Source organism: Stegostoma tigrinum, chromosome 6, assembly GCF_030684315.1.
Source record: "Stegostoma tigrinum isolate sSteTig4 chromosome 6, sSteTig4.hap1, whole genome shotgun sequence".
Taxonomy (NCBI): Eukaryota; Metazoa; Chordata; class Chondrichthyes; order Orectolobiformes; family Stegostomatidae; genus Stegostoma; species Stegostoma tigrinum.
Window position 1 is genome coordinate 46,958,298 of NC_081359.1, and position 21,798 is coordinate 46,980,095.

Genomic DNA, 21,798 nt, shown 5'->3' on the forward strand with positions numbered 1-21,798 from the left:
CAGAGATGCCAATAAAGCAGCTTATTTACTACCATATATTGTTCACTATTACATTAAGTTGAAATGACTCCCTGAGATTTTAACCAGTGAAGCAATTGGGTCTCTGCAGGGTCTGATTGCTGCTTGCTATCCTCAGAAGCATCTGTGACATCTGAATGTCTTTGCTGACATATGTTAATTCCAGATTTTTTTATAAACAGGTGCAGGGAAGAAATGCATGGGCAGAATGTGAAGCACGCTGCTGGTATTCATATCAGACATAGATGGAACACTCTGGGAGCTGTCAAGAGCATGCCAAGAATTTGCTCATCAAGTGACTACTTAACTACAAGAACACCATACCAACTAATATTGTGCCAGAGAATGATTGATTTTAAAACATGTTTCAGTCATTATGCAAATATGCAGGATTGGATGATGGAAGTACAGTTTGATTAGTATGGTCTGTCTCATTTATTTCAGTTATTTATTTCAGATTGACTCTATCCATGCCTCTCATTACCTTGTATACCTCGATCAGGTCACCTCTCTTCCTCCTTCTCTCCAGAGAGAAAAGTCTGAGCTCAGTCAACTTCTCCTCGTAAGACAAGCCCTCCAGTCCAGGCAGCATCCTGGTAAAACTCCTTTGCACCCTCTCCAAAGCCTCCACATCTTTCCTATAATAGGGCGACCAGAACTGGACACATATTTCAAGTGTGGTCTCACCAGGGTTTTGTAGAGGTGCAGCATAACATAGTGGCTCTTAAACTCGATCCCCCTGTTAATGAAAGCCAAAACACCATATGCTTTCTTAACAACCTTATCCACCTGGGTGGCAACTTTGAGGGAGCTATGCACTTGAACACCAAGATCTCGCTGTTCCTCCACACTGCCGAGAATTGCCTGGCTGTACCTGAATGTTAGTCATCAGTGATTGATTGACAAGGACTCAAGGTTTCTTTTGCAGATTTAAGTTTAGGTATATTGTCACAAATACAGTAAAAAGTGTTTTCTTGTGTGTTATATGCAAAGTGTTGCCACGCTCCAGTGCTATCTTGAAACACTGAATATAATGCAAGATGTTACTGCAATAGAGTTCACCTTTCTCTCTTCTTGTTCCTTCTCTGCTGCTCAACATTGGCCAGAGTCTCTAAAAGGAGCTTTAGGGCCTTTGTTATGGGTCTCCACTACCACCACTCCTGCAACCGCTGCATCTGAGCTAGAGCGTGGGGGCTGGGGGATGCATGTGTTCTGCACCTCCTGTTTCCCATTCAACGTCTCTCCAGATGCTTCCGCTGGCCATTGTTCATCAGGGTCTTCCACTATCCCTTTTGCTGATGCTTCTGCTCCTTCAGGCACCCAGACCTAGCTATGGACCTGGAGCCTTGGCTCAACATGTGAATCCAGGAGATTCAGCCCGGGATCTGCTTCCTGCTCTCCGGAAGATACCAACTGTGATGGAGCTGTGTCCACCTTGCCCTCCTGGTTGGTGCTGGAGGCCTCCTCCTACATCCTTCACTCGGCCTCGGCTACAACCATTCTTCAGGTGGAGAACTTGTTCCATGATTGCCGTTTGCTAAGTGGCTCCCTTGGGGCTAAGGTTGTGCAGTTCCTTCAGGATAGCCAGTGTCATAGTCATCATTACCATCCTCTGAATTCTTGTCCTGGATAGTTTATCGAGGTTGCTGTGGCTATTCACCAAGGCTGGCAGAGATTCAGGTTTGGAACCAGCAATCATCACAGAGACTATCAGAAACTGCCATGATTTTGAGTCACCACAGTGGGGCATTGGTTCAACTTTTCAATAATCAATAATCTCACCTCAGTTAAACTCATAAACTATGAGACTGCTATTGTGCAATTGCACAGTTTTAGTTTCTAATTTCTTTATCTTTAAGAAATATTCTGAACATCTTTTCTTATCAAAGTGGATAACTACACATTTTTCTTCGTCTGCCATACTGTTGCTCACTCATTAAGTCTGTCCAAATCCTTTTGATTTTCACTTTGCACTGAAGTTCTGAAGAAAAATTAATGGACTCAAAACATTAATGCTGTTTTGGAACTTCAGAAAAGCTGCCAGACTGGTTGAATATCTCCAGCATTTTCTGTCTTTGTTTCAGATTTCCAATATGTGTAGCATTTTTCTTTTATTTATATTAATAATTTCCTTAATTCCTCATTGTCCTTAATCCCTTGGATCTCTAATTCTGGGAGATTTCTTGTACCTTATTGAAAGCACACATAAAGTAAACATTTACCTTTTCTGCTATTTCTGAGTTCTCCATCATAGATTCTCCATATTCTGCCTGTAACAGATGTACATTGGTCTTAGCTGAACATTTCCTTTTTTAAGGGTAGATATAAGCTTTCCCAGTGCAATTTTTAAATTTTGGTAGTTTAAATTCATATTTTATTTTCATTTTTTAATCTGCTTCTTGGTCCTCTCAGCCCTTAAGTTTATTATAATGTTTTTCAACTTTATTGGCCTTCTAACTGCTTTTGTTAGCCACAGTTAATTGACTTTTCGGATTTTGTGCCTTGTAGGGGAACCAGTTCTGTTCTAACAAAGGATCACTGGTCTTAAACAATAACTGTTTATCTCTCTACAAATGTTGCTAAACAGTGTTGAGTTTCTCAAACACTTTCGGTTTTTGTTTCAGATCTCTGATGTCCAAATTTCTTTGTTTTATTTTTAGGACATCATGCCTTAAATGGCTTGTCTGAATCCATTTCAGCCAATTTGCTCCTCATACAATCATACTTTCCTTTGTTCAAATCTAACACCTTGGTTTTAGATTGAACTAGTTCGCTTTCAAATGTAACATAAATTTCTATCATATCATGGTCAGTCATCTATTATTGTTCTGAAGCAACTTTATTGATAATTAGCCTTTACATTCCATAATACGTGAACTAAAATAGACTAATCTGTAATAACAAGGTGTAGAGCTGGATGAACTCAGCAGGCCAAGCATGGTCGAAAACACCCTCAACCGCATCTCTCGCGTTTCCTGCAACTCATCCCTCACACCCCCTCAATAACAACAAAAACAGAATCCCTTTCATCTTCACGTACCACTCCACCAACCTCCAGATCCAACACATCATCCTCCAGCACTTCCGCTACCTGCAATATGACCCCACTACCAAAAACATTTTTCCCCTCCCCACCCTTATCTGTCTTCCAGAGGGACCACTCTCTCCATGATTCCCTTGTTTGCTCCACACTCCCCCATCCCAGGCCCCAAGAAAACCTTGGTATACTGTATCCACTGTTCCTGATGTGGCCTCATCTACATGGGGGAAACCAAGCGGAGGCTTGCAGACCACTTTGTGGAACACCTATGCTCAGTTCGTGACAAGTGACTGCACCTGCCAGTCATGAACCACTTCAACTCCCCCTCCCAATCCACGTCCATCCTGGGCTTCGTCCAGTGTCACAACGATGCCAACTGAAGGTTACAGGAACAGCACCTCCTATTTCGCTTGGGAACCCTGCAGCCCAAAGGTATCAATGTGGACTTCACAAGCTTCAAAATCTCCCCATGTCCAACCACATCCCAAAACCAGCCCAGTTCGTCCCTGCCTCCTTGATCTGTCCGTCTTCCCTTGGCTGACCAACCCCCACCCTAACTCTCCACCTACACTCACCTTTACTGGCTCCTTACCCGCCTCCTGGACCTGTCTATCTCCTCTCCTCCTATCTGCTCCTTTATCCACCTTCCGTCCACCTCCCCCTCTTTCTCTATTTATTTCAGAATCCCCTTCCCCTTCCCCATTTCTGAAGAAGAGTCCAGACCTGAAACGTCAGCTTTCCTGCTCCTCTGATGCTGCTTGGCCTGATGTGATCACCCAGCTCTACACTTTGTTATCTCAGATTCTCCAGTATCGTCAGTTCCTACTGTCTCTAGCCCAGTTTCTAGTTGGTTTCTGAACAGAAACATCTGCAAAAGAAAACCATTCCCAACATGCTCCAGAAACTCATTTTTCACAGCATTAGTGCTCGTGAAGTTTATCCATGCTATATGCAGGTTAAAGTCATCCATGTGTATTGAATTACTCATGCTACATATTGGATCTCCAGATTAATGCCATGATTCACACTATTACTATAGTTTGCATTCTATTAACAACTCAAATAAATCTTTGCCACCCTTTACTGTTTTGTAGCTCCACCCATGTATCACATTTGTTCTTCTGACCTGAAATCCTCCTTTACTAATCTGTTTATTATTTTCTCAAAATCACCTGCTTTTCCTTTTCGCCTGTCCTCTCTAAATATCAAATATCCTTGAACATTCAGTTCGCAGTCTTGGTCACATTGCTGCAATGTTTCTGTAACGGCAATGAGTTCATATACTTTTACCTTCATTTGTACTTTCAAATCATCCACGCTGTTGCAAATGTGTGCTTCCAGATAGAGTGTCTTAACACTGCTTTTTTGATATCGTTCCACATTCCAAGCTTAGTTGATTCTTGAGGTAATGGGAATTGCAGATGCTGGAGAATCCAAGATAACAAAGTATGGGGCTGGATGAACACAGCAGGCCAAGCAGCATCTTAGGAGCACAAAAGCTGGTCTAGACCTTCATCAGAAAAGGGGGATGGGGAGAGGATTCTGAAATAAATAGGGAGAGAGGGTGAGGCGGACTGAAGATGGATAAAGGAGAAGATGGGTGGAGAGGAGAGTATGGGAGGGGATAGGTCAGTCTGGGGAGGGAGGATGGACAGGTTGGGGGGGCGGCAGGTGATGAAGTTGGTAGGTGGGAAATGGAAGTGTGCTAGAGGTGTGAGGAGGGGATAGGTGAGAGGAAGAACAGGTTAGGCAGGCGGGTTTTGGGATGCAGTGTGGGGTGGGGGGGAGATTTTGAAGCTGGTGAAATCCACATTGATACCATTGGGCTGCGGGGTTCCCAAGCGGAATATGAGTTGCTGTTCCTGCAACCTAGGGGTGGCATCATTATGACACTGCAGGAGGCCCAGGATGGACATGTTGTCTAAGGAATGGGAGGGGGAGTTGAAATGGTTCACAATTGGGAGGTGCAGTTGTTTATTGCAAACCGAGCGTAGGTGTTCTGCAAAGCAGTCCCCAAGCCTCCGCTTGGTTTCCCGATTAGAGGAGGCCACAATGGGTACAGTGGATGCAGGATACCACATTAGCAGATGTTCAGGTGAAGCACTTCCTGTGATTGCAGGGAAAAGTGCTAGGTGTGGTGGGGCTGGAGGTGAGTGTGGAGCGGACAAGGGAGTCATGGAGAGAGTGGTCCCTCCAGAAAGCATACAAGGGTGGGGTGGGAAAAATGTTTTTGGTGGTGGGGTCAGATTGAAGATGGCAGAAGTGTCGTTGGATGATGCATTGGATCCAGAGGTTGGTGGGGTGGTATGTGAGAACAAGGGGGATTGTCTTTTTTTTATTGTGGGGATGGTGTGTGAGGGTTGAGTTGAGGGAAATGCAGGAGACACGGTTGAAGGTGTTCTCAACCATTGCGGGGGAGAATGTTGCGGTCCTTTAAAAACAAGGACACCTGAGATGTCTGGGAGTGGAATGCTTCATCCTGGGAGCAGATGCGGCGGAGGCAAAGGAATTGGGTATAGGGGATGGCATTTTTGCAGGAAGGCGGGTGAGGAGGTGTATTCTAGGTAGCTGTGGGAGTCGGTGGGCTTGAAATGGATATCGGTTTCTAGGTGGTTGCCCAAGATTGAGACAGAGAGGTCCAGGAAGGTGAGGGAGGTGTTAGAGATAGTCCAGGTGAACTTAAGGTTGGGGTGGAAGGTGTTGGTGAAGTGGATGAACTGTTCGAACTCCTCTTGGAAGTATGAGGTGGAGCTGATAATCATCAATGTAATGAAGGAAGAGGTGACTTTAGGGGCAGTGTAGGTGCAGAAGAGGGATTGTTCCATGTAACCTAGAAAGAGGCAGGACTCACCCCATCCCAAAACCAGCCCAGCTCGTCCCCACCTCCCTAACCTGTTCTTCCTCTCACCTACCCCTCCTCCCACCTCAAACCACACCCCCATTTCCTACCTACTAACCTCATCCCCATCCATCCTCTCTGGACTGACCTATCAAGTTGACAGTCAGAATCTTCTTCCCAGAATAGAAATGTTTAAAATTAGGGGGCATGCATTTAAGGTGAGGAGGTAAAGTTCAGAAGAGATGTGAGGGGCAAGTTTTTTTTTTACAGAGCACAGTAGGAGTCTGAAACACACATCTGGGGGTGGTGGTGGTGGAGGCAAATATGATAGAGGCATTTAAGAGACTTTTAGATAAGTTTATCAATATGCAAAGAATGGAGAGATATGGCCCATGGGCAGGCAGAGGGGTTAGTTTAATTTCGTGTCATAGAGTCATAATCATAGAGCTGTACAGCACAGAAACAGACCCTTCAACCCTACTTGTCCATGCTGAATAGATATCCTAAATAAATTTAGTCCCATCTTCCAGCATTTGACCCATATCCCTGTAAACCCTTCCTACTCATATACCCATTCAGATGCCTTTTAAATATTGCAATTGTACCGGCCTCCACCACTTCCTCTGGCAGTTCATTCCATACATGCACCACCCTCTGCATGAACAAGTTACCCCTTTGGTCCCTTTTAAATCTTTCCCACCTCACCTTAGACTTATGTCCTCTAGTTTTTGACTCTCCCACTCTGGGGGAAAAAGACTTTGGCTACTTACCCTATCCATGCTCTTCATGATTTTATAAACCTCTATAAGGTCACTCCTCAGCCTTCAACCCTCCAGGCAAAATAGCCCTGGCCTATTCAGCGTCTCCCTATAGCTCAAACTCTCCAATCCTGGCAACATGCTTGTAAATCTTTTCTGAACCCTTTCAAGTTTCACAACATCCTACAGCAGGGAGATCAGAATTGCATGTAGCATAGCAAAAGTGGCCTAATCAATGTCCTGTATGGCTGAAGTGTGACCTCCCAACTCCTATACTCAATGCACAAACCCACAAAGGCAAGCATACCAAACGCCTTCTTTACTATCTCATCTACCCTTGAATCCACTATAAACCCGCACTCCAAGGTCTCTTTGTTCAGCAGCATTCCCCAGGACTTTAACATTAAGAGCCTAAGTCCTGCCCTTATTTGCCTTTCCAAGATGCAGCACTTGACATTTATCTAGATTAAATTGCATCTGCCACTCCTCGGCCCATTGGCCCATCTGATCAAGAGTCTGTTGTACTCTGAGGTAACCTTCTTAGCTATGAACTATACCTCCAATGTGCAAATTTACCAACCATACCTCCTGTGTTTTCATCAAATCATCATTTTCTGCACAACATGATGGGCCGGAGGGCCCAATCCTGTTTTCTATAGTCCCATGTTCAGACATGAATTTAGTCCATAACCTTTCTGCAATTGCTCAGTCTGCACTCTCAGTCATTAATGATCTAGGGTAGTCTGATATTATTGGCAAGGTATAAATGAGAATATATGATGCTGCACTTCGGATGACAACGCATATGTCATGTATCTACAATGTTACAGAGTTGGGACAGAAGACCCCAAGGCCTTGTACTGGTGTCTTCAACCAGGCAAACTTCAAAAATGTGCTACCAAAATACCATCAACATGGCCCCTGTCCCACCAGAAGTCTGAACCTCCTTGGCCATTTGTATGCAGCCAAAGATACCTACTGCTCCAGCCACCAAATGACATTTTGGAAAATTAGATCACAATGTTGCGCTCCTCCTCCCAGCTTACAAGCAGAAATTGAAGTTTGAGAACCCAGTACAGGAAGTAGTGCAGTGTTGGTTTGAGGCAATGGAATGGCTTTGCTGGGACTGCTTAGAGTCACTGGACTGGGCCATATTCAAGAACTCAGTGGCCAATCTAAACAAGTATTCCAGTACCACGCAGACTTCAATAGTGAGTGTGTAGGACACTGCATGCCAGAGAAGTTAATCTGAAGGTTCCAACCAGAAACCATGGATGAATTGGGAGATCCACTCCCTACTGAACTCCAGGTTTGAATTGTACAAGTTGGGCAACTCTGATCTACACAGGAAATGACCTTCATAAAGCCATCAGAGATGCCAAGGGGTGATCCCAATCAAAAGACCCAGACCAACCAAATGGTCATCTGCTTTTTGTAGCAAGGCCCACACAATGGGCTGACAAAATGAAGTCAAACAGAATCATGGGCAACAGTACATCCCATCTGATTCTACCTTCGCTTTGAACAGAAGGTCAATGCAATGGTGTAATCCATCCCATCAGCCTCAGATACACCTGCATCCATGGTCACCACCACAGATGTTAGATTGTCCTTCTTGAGAGTGAACCTATGGGAAGTGACCTACCTAGATGGAGCCCCCAGCTATACACTCAGATCTGTGTGGCTCAGCTGGTGAGAGTATTCACAGACATTTCCAACTTCTCCTTACTAATGATCTGAAGTCTCCACCTGCTCCAAGAAGATCACCATCATTCCGCTGCCAAAGTAAAATCATATAGAATGTCTTAATGATGGCCACCTAGTGACTCTGACCTCCATAATTATGAAGTAGTTCAAGAGGTTAGTCATGGCTCACATTAACTCCAGCCTGCCAAACTGCCTTGAACTTTTGCATTCTATTAATGGAAACAAATTTTTCAAATCTACTCTGCCCAGCTCCCAAAATCTTGAATATTTCAATCATATCGGTCAACCTTCTGTTCCCCAAGGAACCAGTTCCGTCTTCCTATGACCTATTCACATTAAGTGAAGTTCTTATCTCTAGGACCATTCTTGTGTATCTTTTCTGTACTCTTCTTTATTCCCTGCTCATCTTTCCTTTAATTTGTCACACACAACGAGAAATAATCCCCCTGCTGAGGTTGAACTAATATTTTCCACAGGTTTCAAACAACTGATTGGTTTCACACTCTGTATCCTCAGTGATAAAACATAAGCTTTATCAACTGTAAACTTGAAGTGCCCTGCCATATTTTTGTATATAGAATACACTGGGGTCCTTCCATGTCTGCAGTTCCTTTTGGAGCCCTTTACATTGTCCCGAGGCTCTTCAGACCAAAAGGAATGGCTTCACAATTTCACTTGCAACTTGACTGCCCAAACTACCACCTAATCTGTAATAATGGGAACTGCAGATGCTGGAGAATCCAAGATAACAAAGTGTGAAGCTGGATGAACACATCAGGCCAAGCAGCATCTCAGGAGCACAAAAGCTGACATTTCGGGCCCAGACCCTTTATCAGAGAGGGGGATGAGGAGAGGGTTCTGGAATAAATAGGGAGAGAGGGGGAGGCGGACTGAAGATGGAGAGAAAAGAAGATAGGTGGAGAGTATAGGTAGGGAGGGGATAGGTCAGTCCAGGAAAGACGGACAGGTCAAGGAGGTGGGATGAGGTTATTAAGTAGGAAATGGAGGTGCGGCTTGAGGTGGGAGGAAGGGATAGGTGAGAGGAAGAACAGGTTAGGAGGCGGGGACAGGCTGGGCTGGTTTTTGGATGCAGTGGGGGAAGGGGAGATTTTGAAGCTTGTGAAGTCCACATTGATACCATTGGGCTGCAGGGTTCCCAAGCGGAATATGAGTTGCTGTACCTGCAACCTTCGGGTGGCATCATTGTGGCACTGCAGGAGGCCAATGATGGACATGTCGTCTGAGGAATGGGAGGGGGAGTTGAAATGGTTCGCGACTGGGAGGCGCAGTTGTTTATTGCAAATCGAGCGGAGGTGTTCTGCAAAGCAGTTCCCAAGCCTCCGCTTGGTTTCCCCAATGTAGAGGAAGCCACACCGGGTGCAGTGGAGACAGTATACCACATTGGCAGATGTGCAGGTGAACATCTGTTTAATATGGAAAGTCATCTTGGGGCCTGGGATGGGGGTGAGGGAGAAGGTGTGGGGGCAAGTGTAGCACTTCCTGCTGTTGCAGGGGAAGGTGCTGGGTGTGGTGGGGTTGGAGGGGAGTGTGCAGTGGACAAGAGAGTCATGGAGAGAGTGGTCTCTCCGGAAGGCAGACAAGGGTGGGGATGGAAAAATGTCTTGGTTGGTGGGGTTGGATTGTAGATGGTAGAAGTGTTTGAGGATGATGCGTTGTATCTGGAGGATGTTGGGGTGGTATGTAAGAACAAGGGGGATCCTCTTGGGGCGGTTGTGACGGGGCGGGGCGTGAGGGATGTGTTGCGGGAAATGCGGGCGACACGGTCAAGGGCGTTCTCAACCACTGCGGGGGGAAAGTTGCGGTCCTTGAAGGACATGGACGTCTGGGATGTGTGGGAGTGGAATGCCTCATCCTGGGAGCAGATGCGGCAGAGGTGGAGGAATTGGGAATAGGGATGGAATTTTTGCAGGAGGGTGGGTGGGAGGAGGTGTATTCTAGGTAGCTGTGGGATTCAGTGGGCTTGAAACGGACATCAGTTTCTAGCTGGTTACCTGAGATGGAGACTGAGAGATCCGGGTAAGTGAGGGATGTGTTGGAGGCCACAAGAACAGCAACTCATATTCCGCTTGGGAACCCGGCAGCCCAATGGTATCAATGTGGACTTCACAAGCTTCAAAATCTTCCTTTCCCCCACTGCATCCCAAAATCAGCCCAGCCTGTCCGCCCCTCCCTAACCTGTTCTTCCTCTCACCTATCCCTTCCTCCCACCTCAAGTCACACCTCCATTTCCTACCTACTAACCTCATCCCGCCTCCTTGACCTGTCCGTCTTCCCTGGACTGACCTATCCCCTCCCTACCTATACTCTCCTCTCCACCTATCTTCTTTTCTCTCCATCTTCAGTCCGCCTCCCCCTCTTTCCCTATTTATTCCAGAACCCTCTCCCCATCCCCCTCTCTGATGAAGGGTCTGGGCCCGAAACGTCAGCTTTTGTGCTCCTGAGATGCTGCTTGGCCTGCTGTGTTCATCCAGCTTCACACTTTGTTGCCACCTAATCTGTATTCTGTTGAAGTTCGACTCTTCCCTCCTTGTTGTTTATGTTTCCAGATTTCAATACATCTGCAACTTTTAAAATTATGTCTTTGCATATAGCATAAGTTATTCATACATAACAGGAAGATTAAGGTTCCGAACACTGACCAGTGGAAACTTCCATCACAAACCCTTCGTGAGCCTGAAAAGCATATTAACTGCTCCTCTCTGTTTCTTGTCACACCCCTGACAATAACAAATGACTGAAAGGTAATAGTTCATTAAGACATTTGGAAATTAAATGCTCTTATAGTGAGCTTTAGAGAAAATTTAGTCAGTTTAGAACAGGGTGAGAGTCCACAAACAAATTTCTCAGTGAGCAAAATAATTAACAGACTAATATTAGAAATTATAATGCTTTCAACACAAAATTGCCCCAAAAATAATGCAATGTGTCAAATATGGTGTCTTTATTATGTACAATAAGCAAAATATTCAAAAATGAAGCAAGAAAGACAAAAAAAAAGACACTTTTGTTGAGAAACATCTTTGTGACATCAAGTTATTTCTCTCCCATTGAGAACTATACAAAAACATACCCTTGATATAATCAGCTACCTGTACAGCACTGGCCAGCCATTGCCTTTCTTCTCTCTAACAGTTAGTTCACAACTGCACCAATTAACTCAGACATTTTTACATAAGGTAGCCAAAAATATAATACAAAGTGCTGTCACGAATGAACTCAGCAATCAATTAGGAAATAAACATCAGCAAATGTATAATAAAATAGCCAAAATCAGGATTCTGGAAAATGCTGCACTTTCCTTTCATAAGACAATTACTAAACGCTTAAAATAAAAAGCACCTTTTAAAATGGATACGATGTATGAGTGAAAAGAGTGAGTTGACAAGGACCACATGTCAATGGGTTATCAAAATTAAATGTTGCAGACTCAATTTAATGGTTATCCCATGCGCCAACCAGAATGCCGGCAGGGACCCTGTCCTAATCATTTCCATAAGTTCTATATAATTACATTCCATGTTAAATAATTAATTTTGTCAAGCTGTGATATTTTCCAAAAATGTCTGATCAGGAACTTTCCCCCCCACCCTAGCTTGCAATGAGGCCATCAACTTCTACTGAACAATGTCATCACATTACATACCTGCCTCTGTGTACCTGGTCGAACAACAGTTGAGGCAAGGAGGATTTTTAGTTTCTAGTTGACCTGGTTGATGACCTAACCTGCCCTTGTTTGAATTGGATGTTGTCATTGACTATTATAGTCAGTCTATCCCTACCCTCCTGATTCAATTGGTAAAATTTCTGACCATTTTAGGACCATATAGCTTGGAGTTTCCTACTGATTCACCCAGTTTACAAATACAAAGTGTCTCTTTAGCCATCAGTAAATATGCGTCATAGAAGCAAGTCACACTGAACAAATTTGATTTGCTTTACCTTTATCAACAGATACAGATGGAAGGATGCGGACAGCAAACACGAATAGGTTAAGACCCAATCAGCAAAACTGGAAACTGTCATTTTACCAAATCTCCACCTGTTTGCATGATACATGACGTTAAAATTGCTTTTGTTTCAGATTATGTGCATCTGCAGCATTTTGCTTTTATTTAAGTGTTAAAGCAAATTGGTTTAAAGACCCACCTAAGTTTGTTGGCACTTGGCCCTGGTTACTTTCTTAACTAATACTTCCCATATCCCTCACACTCATGATCTGCCCATATCCCATCCATGACAGCGCCTAGCATTTTCATGCTCATTCAACCAGTGCAAATACTAAAGAACCAATAAACTCTAGATTAACAATGGCATGTGTAGAAAAGCTTAAAAAAGTCACACAACTTTCTTCACTACAACCTTGTAAAAATGTCAATCAACCAGACCTTAAAAAGTACTCTTTATCTTGTACAAGTAAGCATTGGCGAAACAGATACCAGCAATAAAAAAAAGCTCGAGCTGTCAATCAAGCAATGATTTCTTTTGTTTCGACAAACTGATAGAAGTCAGAGCTCTTCATTAATATATTGGTGCTCTGGGCGAAAATGCAAATCTGCACTTTTAAAAATAATGACATTAGCCATAAAATTTCCTGGAGAATTAGTTTTATAACAACTTTTTTTCTGCAAACGAAGGAGTTGTTTAATCTTTTGGGGTCTACATTTTGAAATTCCACTACTTTTTAAAATATGTGCAATTAGACCAGGTCACATAACTTGTTTTCAGCCTACTTTCAGTTCAGTTGGATAAGGAATAGCAATCAATTATTGTGGCAATGCAGGCAGCTTTTCACCAGACGGGTGGACAACACACTCAATATAAACACAGATTTGGGATATTCATTTTTACATTCTGCACACATCACAAGAATAGAAAATTACAAACTGATGCAATTTGATCTAGAGAATAACTAGCTATACTCTGTAAATTGCCATATGGTCTGTTACGTACTGGAGTTCTGAATTTGAACAGAAACTCTGCTTCTTATATTTTTCAGGTTGAAACATATTTCACTGCAGACAGCTGGTTCAATTTGGCCCCAAGTTTACTATAAATGTAAGCATCAATTTTTATGCCAAACTTGAGTATGCCAAATGGCGGCCTGGGAAAATGTAACCGACAATATTACTTTAACTGTCACTACAACGCTTTGCTCGATAGTGTGTACAGAAAACAATCTTGATATTTACGGTTTGTCAATAAGTATTTAGATTCATCGTTACAAGTATCATCATTGTCTAAAGCAATCCATATTTGTACAAATAATATTTTACTTAACCAGAATTAGTGAGGTTGACCATTCATTATATCGCAGAATAAATGCTGTTGTAATCTGAGAGCCCATAGTGGTTATCAGTCATATAGTGATGTGCAATATCAATGACTCATTTTTATGATAAGCTTGTGCCCTGGCTTCAATTTCTGTTACTCTATATTTTTATTTTTTCTACTTTTGTTTTAATTGTGCACATATTATGTGTTAGAAAGATTGCCTATAGATGTGAGGTTATAGTATTTCCAAATGATCTGCTTTTAAAATGAAATATTGTCCATCATTGCAGTAGTGACCTTTCCTCAAATGATGTTTTGAGACTGAGTTTAGAGTTCACAGAAAGCAGGACTCAACCTTTTGTGAAATGCCTCTAGAATTATACCAGCAAAATTCTAAAGTACACAAGTAGCAGATAAACACTATGCAGGATATTATTTATTCATCTGCCTGTTTATATTCCAATTGGATATTGAATGGCAATAAAGATGCTACTTTATACTGTGTACTGTGTACACGTGGGCATTGTTTTCAGCAGAAGTGCCAAAGAGCCGTAAGAATACTGATCCGCTTCTATATGAATTGAAAATAATGCACAGATATATCATTATGAGACAGAGTATTGAAAATACTCTTAGCTTGTATCTTTTAAGCTTACAGGCCCATCAAATACATTCCAAACAAAACACCCACCATATCCTACCACTCTCATCTACTCATCTTCCTCTTTACAGTCCCAACTTATTTGTATCATGTTCCATTTTGCATATACCTAGATACAAAATCCTTCTTGTAATTTCTACTTCCAAACAGTTTCTGCCTTATTTAAAAAAGAAGTCCTCAACTTCTGAAGATCCATACTCTTGATTCTCCAGCTGTTAATGCAAGCTCTGATCATCTATGGACTGTACAGCTGTGACTTCCTGTTGTTAAATGAGGATTTCCACTAGATCATCAAAATCAGGTTTGTGGAAGGAATAGGTGCCTCTTCCTTTGCTGTCGTGTGATTTGATATGAATGATGGAAGCATCTCCTAAAGAGGTGAGAATACATTAGAATGAATCAGTTCTTCGAATTTTGCACCCTCCTGTTGATTGTCTTAAAGGGCTGCTGCCTCCATGCAAAAATGTTTTGAAAACTTTTATTCCTTGTTATGAACATGTACAATTTGCGTAAGAACAAAGAACAAAGAAAATTACAGCACAGGAACAGGTCCTTCAGCCCTCCAAGCCTGCGCCGATCCAGATCCTCTGTCTAAACTCGTCATTTATTTTCTAAGGGTCTGTATCATTTTGCTCCCTGTCCATCCATGTACCTGTCCAGATACATCTCAAAAGGTACTATAGTGTCTGCATCTACCACCCCCACTGGCAACATGTTCCAGGCACCCATCACCCGCTGCATAAAGAACTTTCCACGCATATCTCCCATAAACTTTCCTCCTCTTACTTTGAACTGATGACCCCTGGTAATTGAGTCCCCCAGTCTGGGAAAAAGCTTCTTGTGTTCTATCTTGTCTATACCTCTCATGATTTTGTAGACCTCAATCAGGTACCCCCTCAAACTCCATCTTTCTAATGAAAATAATCCTAACCTACTCAACCTTTCTTCATAGCATCAAACTGTATGTCATTGCTGTTTGAAAATTCTCAGAATTCTTCTGCATTTCTAAAGAAGAAAGGATTCCTAAAATACTTTTAAGTTTTAATCCAGTGTATAAATCCACAAAAGGCCCATTGCCAGTATAACGTATGATTATAACTTTAATTATTCATAATTAATTATAAATGAAATTTTTTTGTTACTCTAATTTCGTTTTGTTTTCTCATCCTTTCCTAAAATGATTAACAGTAATAAGGGGTCTAACAGCACAAGTGATATTTGTTCTGAGGCCTTAGCTACATGGATAATGGACACATGATTATGTTGACGATGAGTGTAAACAGTTATTCAAGTTGAGATGGACATGATTTTTAAGCTAAGTTCAGATAGGTACATTTCTAACAGGGATCACTGAAGCTCAAACTAATTATCTCTTCCCTAAGATAACAAGGTATAGAGGTGGATGAACACAGCAGGCAAAGCAGCATCATAGCAGCAGGAAACCTTGCGTTTCGGGCCTAGATCCTTCTTCAGAAATGGGGGAGGGGGAGGAGGTTCTGAAATAAATACTTATTGATTTTAGAACCTAGACCCCTTCCCCTTTTCTGAAGCAGGGTCTAGGCCTGGAACATCAGCTTTCCTGCTCCTATGATGCTGCTTGACCTGCTGTGTTCGTCCAGCTCTACACCTTGTTATTTCAGATTCTCCAGCATCTGTAGTTCCTACTATCTCTATCTCTTCCCTAATTCTTTTTTACTATGTCTAGACCTATCATTCTGACCACAGGTCCAGCAATGATCGAATACCTCAACAAAGAGCATACATGATAAAAATCACTTTCCACATGCTTTTTATGACTGTTGCATTTAAAAACAGTTGCACTTGTGCATACATCCTTGTTTACTCATGTACAAATACAATTATTTCACAAATACACAAGGCCTCCTTTAAGATTGCTGTCCACCACAAGCCCCTATGGGCTTTGCACTAAGCAAAAGATCATACTCCATTTTCAACATATTTACTTTCTGATAAGTACCCCAGAAAAAAAGGTTTATCACGTTAAATTACATTGCTTCAACAACTACCAAAACCAACCGTTTTGCAAATACTGAGGACCACATTTGCAATTTGTCTGGTCTGTGTCTTTGCATGTTGAAGCGTTCATAATTTAAGAAGAGAATGTTAAATCAGAGGTATTGGAGTGGTTGTGGATGAGGTGCTCCATGATTCTGGGTGCAAATAACATAGCAGCCGACAGTCACGAATTTAAGTTTATCCTGGGCTTTCTTCCAAGATGACAGCAGAGTAGAAGAGCTGTGTCCGAGCTCCTGGCTTGGGCTTGTCAGTTTTCATCTGCTTTTTTTGGGGTTTTTTGTTTCTTTTACTTACGCTTTTTAATTTTGTTCTTTTATTTTGCGCTCTTCCTTTCTTCTTCTTCTTGAACAGTCTTTTTAGCATCTTTTGCAGAGCGACAGCAGGCCAGGCCTCCCAAACATGTACGACAGCTGTGGCAAGACATGGTTCCTCAATGAGAGGCAACACAATATGGAGCTGGAGGAACATAGTAGGCCAGGCAGGATCAGAGGAGCAGGAAAGTTGACGTTTCGGTTCGGGACCCTTCTTCAGAAATGGGGCAGGCAAAGTTGTGAAATAAATAGAGAGGAGGGGTGTGACTGGGGAAGGTAGATGGGATGGTGATATGAGAGTGCAGGTAGGGAGTAGTGGGGATTCGTCAGTGGGATGGGAGGGGTGGATAGCTGGGAGATAGGTTGTGTCAGGTCAAGGAGGCAGGGATGATTAGATTAGACTTCCTACAGTGTGGAAACAGGCCCTTCAGCCCAACAATTCCACACTGCGCGTTGGAGCATCCCACCCAGACCTATTGCCCTATATCCTACACACCCCTGAACACTATGGGCAATTTAGCATAGCCAATCCAACTAGCCTGCACATCTTTGGACTGTGGGAAGATACCGGAGCACCCAGAGGAAACCCACACAGACACGGGGAGAACGTGCAAACTCCACACAGACAGTTATCTGAGGCTGGAATCGAACCCGGGTCCCTGGCACTGTGAGGCTGCAGTGCGAACCACTAAGCCACTGTGCCGATGAGACGGAGGCTTGGACATGAGTTGAGGATGGGAGTGGGGAAATTTTAAAACTGGCAAATTCCATGTTTTGGCCATTGGGCTGTAGGCTCATGAGTCGGAGTATGTAGTGTTGCTCCTCCAGTTTGAGGGTGGTATCATTGTGACACTTGAGGAGGCCCAGGATGGACATGTCACCCAGGGAGTGGGAGGGGGAGTTGAAATGGTTGGTGACTTGACTGCCCCGGCCAATCCATTGTCTCTGCCTGCTCCTGCTCCACTGAACTCACCTCCGCTTACCTGACTCTTTTTCTCTCTCCTCGTCCAGGAATTCCCCACCTACATCCGGGACACCACTCACACCTTCCATTTCCTCCAAAATTTCCAATTCCCTTTCTCCCAACACCTCAACTACCCTACGGAAATCCAATTTCTGTACACTTGTATCCTCCACGTAAAGGCCCTAAAAGCCCTCCGCCTCTTCCTCTCCCACCGGCCTAATCAGTCCCCCTCCACAGACACCCTCAACTGCCCAACAGAATTCGTCCTTATCCTTGATAACTTCTCCTTTAATTCCTTACACTTCCTACAGATTACAGGAGTGGCCATGTGCACCAGCATGGGCCCAAGCTATGCCTGCCTCTTCATAAGATACATGGAACAGTCACTTTTCTGCTGTTACACTGGCACTATCTCCATCTCCTCATCCGCAACATTGATGACCGTAATGATGCTGCCTTGTGCTGTCACATGGAGCTTGAACAGTTCATCAACTTTACTAGCACCTTTCACCCCAGCCTTAAATTCACCTGGACCATATCCGATATCTTCCTCTCCTTTCTGGACCTCTCCGTTTCCATCTCTAGTGACTGCCTCGAAACTGACATTTATTTCAAGCTCACCAACTCTCACAGCTACCTGGGCTACACCTCCTCTCACCCACCCTCCTGCAAGAATGCAATTCCCTACTCCCAACTCCTCCACCTCTGCCGTGTCTACTCCCAAGATGAGGCGTTCCACTCCCGCACATCCCAGATGTCCTCCTATTTCAAGGACTGTACATTCCCCCCTCTGGTGATTGAAAATACCCTCAATCACATCTCCTGCACTTGCGCCCTCACACTGCCATCCCCCAACAAAAATAAAGACAGAATCCCCCTTGTCCTTACGTATCAACCCACTATCCTCCACATACAATGTAGCATTCTCCGCCACTTCCGCCACCGACAAACCTACCCCACAACCAAAGAGATATTTCCCTCCCTACCCCTACCTGCCTTTCATGGGACCACTCTCTCCATGACTCCCTCTTCCGCTCCACACTCCCCACTAACTTTACCAATCCTGGCGCCTTTCCCTGCCACCTCAGGAAGTGCCAAACTTGCCCCTATATCTCCCCCTCACCTCCATTCAAGGCACGAAACAAACCTTCCATATCAGAAAGGGATTCACTTGAACATCTGTCAACTTAGTCTACTATATCTGTTGCTCCTGATGTGGCCTCCTGTACATCAGTGAGACCAAGCTAGACTCAGAGGCTTGGAGACCATTTTGTAGAGCATCTGCACTCTATACATGACAAACAACACTTTCCAGTTGCCAACTATTTTAACTCCCTCTCCCACTCCCTGATGACATGTCCATCCAGGGCCTCCTCCAGTGTCACAAGAACACATCTAGGCAACTGGAGGAGCAACACCTCATATTCCATTTTGGAAGTCTACAGCCCAATGGCCTAAACATGGAATTCATCAGTTTCAAAATCCCCCCACCCATCTCATAACCAATCCTCCCCTCCTTGACCTGACATGACCTGTTCATCTTCTCTTCCACCTATATGCTCCTCCCATCCCATTCACCAATCCCTACCACTTCCGACCTGCACTTACCTATCAGGATCCTACCTACCTACCTTCTCGAGCCCCACCCCTCCTCTCTATTTAATTCACAGCTCTCTTTTCCTACCCCATTTCTGAAGAAGGGTCCTGACGTGAAATGTCAACTTTCCTGCTTGGCTCCTCCAGCTCCACACAGTGTTGTTCCTGACTCCAGTGTCTGCAGTTCTTGCATCTCCTCAATGAGAATGAGCTGAGTGCGGGGGACATGGAGCCCTTAGTGAGCTTGTGATGGCAGCAAGTGTGGGTCCAGCAGTGAGAGATGGTGCCAGACTGTAGTAAATTTGTTGGTTGGCCCACCAATGAAGGACTGAAGATGGTGGCAGTGGCACCAGCTTTCAAGATGATGGTGACTGCAGGGCATCCTCCGCAGTCAGTGGAGAAAGAGGCATCTGTAGTTGGTGTTGGAATCAGGATGCTAGGCTTCAGCTGCCAGGATGAGGTAGATCTGAATTGGTACTCCTGACAGATTGATGGGAGCAGTGGTTGCATTGGTGATGGTACGGTACTCCTGGAATGCAGTAGTGGTGATTTGTGGCCTTGGAGTAGGACTCCTTGGAATAGACTGTAGGGGTGTTTGTGGGCCTGGAGCCCATTTGGAGAAGGGAGGGTCTCTGTATCCAGAGCAGAGCATGAGAAGGGATGAAAATTGTTTTTGGTTATATTCTAGTATATCTTAATATCTTTTGTTATTCAAATAACACTGGAGCATGGTGGTATATTACACTTTTCAATGTATTCATTTATTAAATACAAGTTACAATAAATAATTCATTCAAGTCTAATAGATCAGCCTTAAGATGTCCTTCCAGTACACCAAATCCTATGATACTTACCTGTTTGAGCAATAGGACTGCTTACAAATCAGGCAGATTAAACAAACACTTAGTCCCTATTTTGAGACAATCTCATATGTTAATTAAAAACCAACATTGCAATAAGCAGTACAATTTACCTAATTTTTCTGTGTTGCTTCGTGCTGATTTCAGTCTCATACTGGGGCTGCTGATGGGGGTTGTGCTGAGCCTTCTCCTTCCGTGGACTGGGGCACTACTTGGACGGACCAGTTCAGGACTTCTATCTGTCTGAGTACTGTTGTCCTTACTGCCAGTTTTAATATGTGTGGAAACCACTGGGAGTGAAGTTGCAGTCATTTGAAGTGAGGTGTGCAAAGAATTTTCCTGTTTGTCTTTAATTTGAAGCAAGCCTGTCAAATGCAACAAGATTAACAGCTGTGTTTATAAGTTTTATGGGTTCACAAGTTTAAATCTGGCATTGGGTAAATGCAGCAAACTTGGCTGTGCAACAGCCGTCAATCTCTCAGATGCATTCCAGCAGGTAAAATTTCCAATGGTGAAATTCAAACATGAACACTCAAGTATAGTACAATGTTAAATTGCTTACTATGTAACTCCTAACCTGATTTTAAAACACTTGTAACTAGCCTCAACAACTGTTGCCAATAGTAAAACAAGACCTGATTTTTTTTTAAATAAGTGCAAATCTTTAATGTGTATTGTACACTGAGTACTGCTTCACTTTATAATTTCAATTACTGGTCTCTCAATGTGACTGTAGAGTAGCCAACAATTTACGTTTATCAAGATGTGGGGGTGTTGGTGTTGGCCTGAGGTGGACAAAGCCAGAAGTCCCACAATGCTGGGTTAGAGAAAATTAAAGCCACGAGAAATGTGAAATAAAGCTTCCTCTGTTACCTGTAGCAAAACTGTAAATAACATCCCTTTTTTTGTAAATAGTAAATTACCTCCATGGTAGTTTTAGAACATAGAACATAGAAAAGTACAGCACAGTACAAGCCCTTTGGCCCACGATGTTGTGCCGTGGAATAATCCTAATCCAAAAATAAAATAACCTAACCTACGTTTCCCCTCAATACACTGCTGTCCATGTGCATGTCCAGCAGTCGCTTAAATGTCACTAAAGACTCTGCTTCCACGACTTCCACTGGCGAAGTATTCCATGCACTCACAACTCTCTGGGTGAAGAAACTCCCTCTGACGTCTCCTCTATACCTTCCTCCTAACACCTTAAAACTCTGACTCCTCGTGGCAGTCAATCCTGCCCTGGGGAAAGATCTCTGGCTATCGACTCTATCCATGCCTCTCATTACCTTGTACACCTTGATCAGATCACCTCTCTTCCTGCTTCTCTCCAGAGAGAAAAGTACGAGCTCAGTTAACCTCTCCTCATAAGACAAGCCCTCCAGTCCAGGCAGCATCCTGGTAAACCTCCTTTGCACCCTCTCCAAAGCCTCCACATCTTTCCTATCATAGGGCGACCAGAACTGGACACAATATTCCAAGTGTAGTCTCACCAGGGTTTTGTAGAGCTGCAGCATAACCTTGCAGCTCTTAAACTCAATCCCCCTGTTAATGAAAGCCAAAACACTATGTGCTTTCTTAACAACCTTATCCACCTGGGTGGCAACTTTGAGGGAGCTATGCACTTGAACACCATGATCCCGCTGTTCCTCCACACTGCCGAGAATCCTGCCTTTAATCCTATATTCAGCCTTTAAGTTCGACCTTCCAAAATG

The 21,798-nt window shown here is 43.6% G+C and overlaps 1 protein-coding gene across 5 annotated transcripts in view; it reads right to left on the reverse strand.

Annotated features, from left to right (window-relative positions):
- Positions 1-11,365: 11,365 nt before the first annotated feature.
- The window catches only part of amotl1 (angiomotin like 1), a 204,140-nt gene continuing 193,707 nt past the window's right edge, over positions 11,366-21,798 (reverse strand). For all 5 annotated transcript variants that reach the window (XM_059646539.1, XM_048533191.2, XM_048533192.2 and 2 more), the window contains 2 exons: positions 20,197-20,448; positions 11,366-14,685 (listed from right to left, as the gene is read on the reverse strand). In XM_059646539.1, the coding sequence (XP_059502522.1) occupies positions 14,582-14,685; positions 20,197-20,448 (356 nt within the window). In that variant the 3' untranslated portion in view covers positions 11,366-14,581. The remainder of the gene's footprint in view (positions 14,686-20,196; positions 20,449-21,798) is intronic.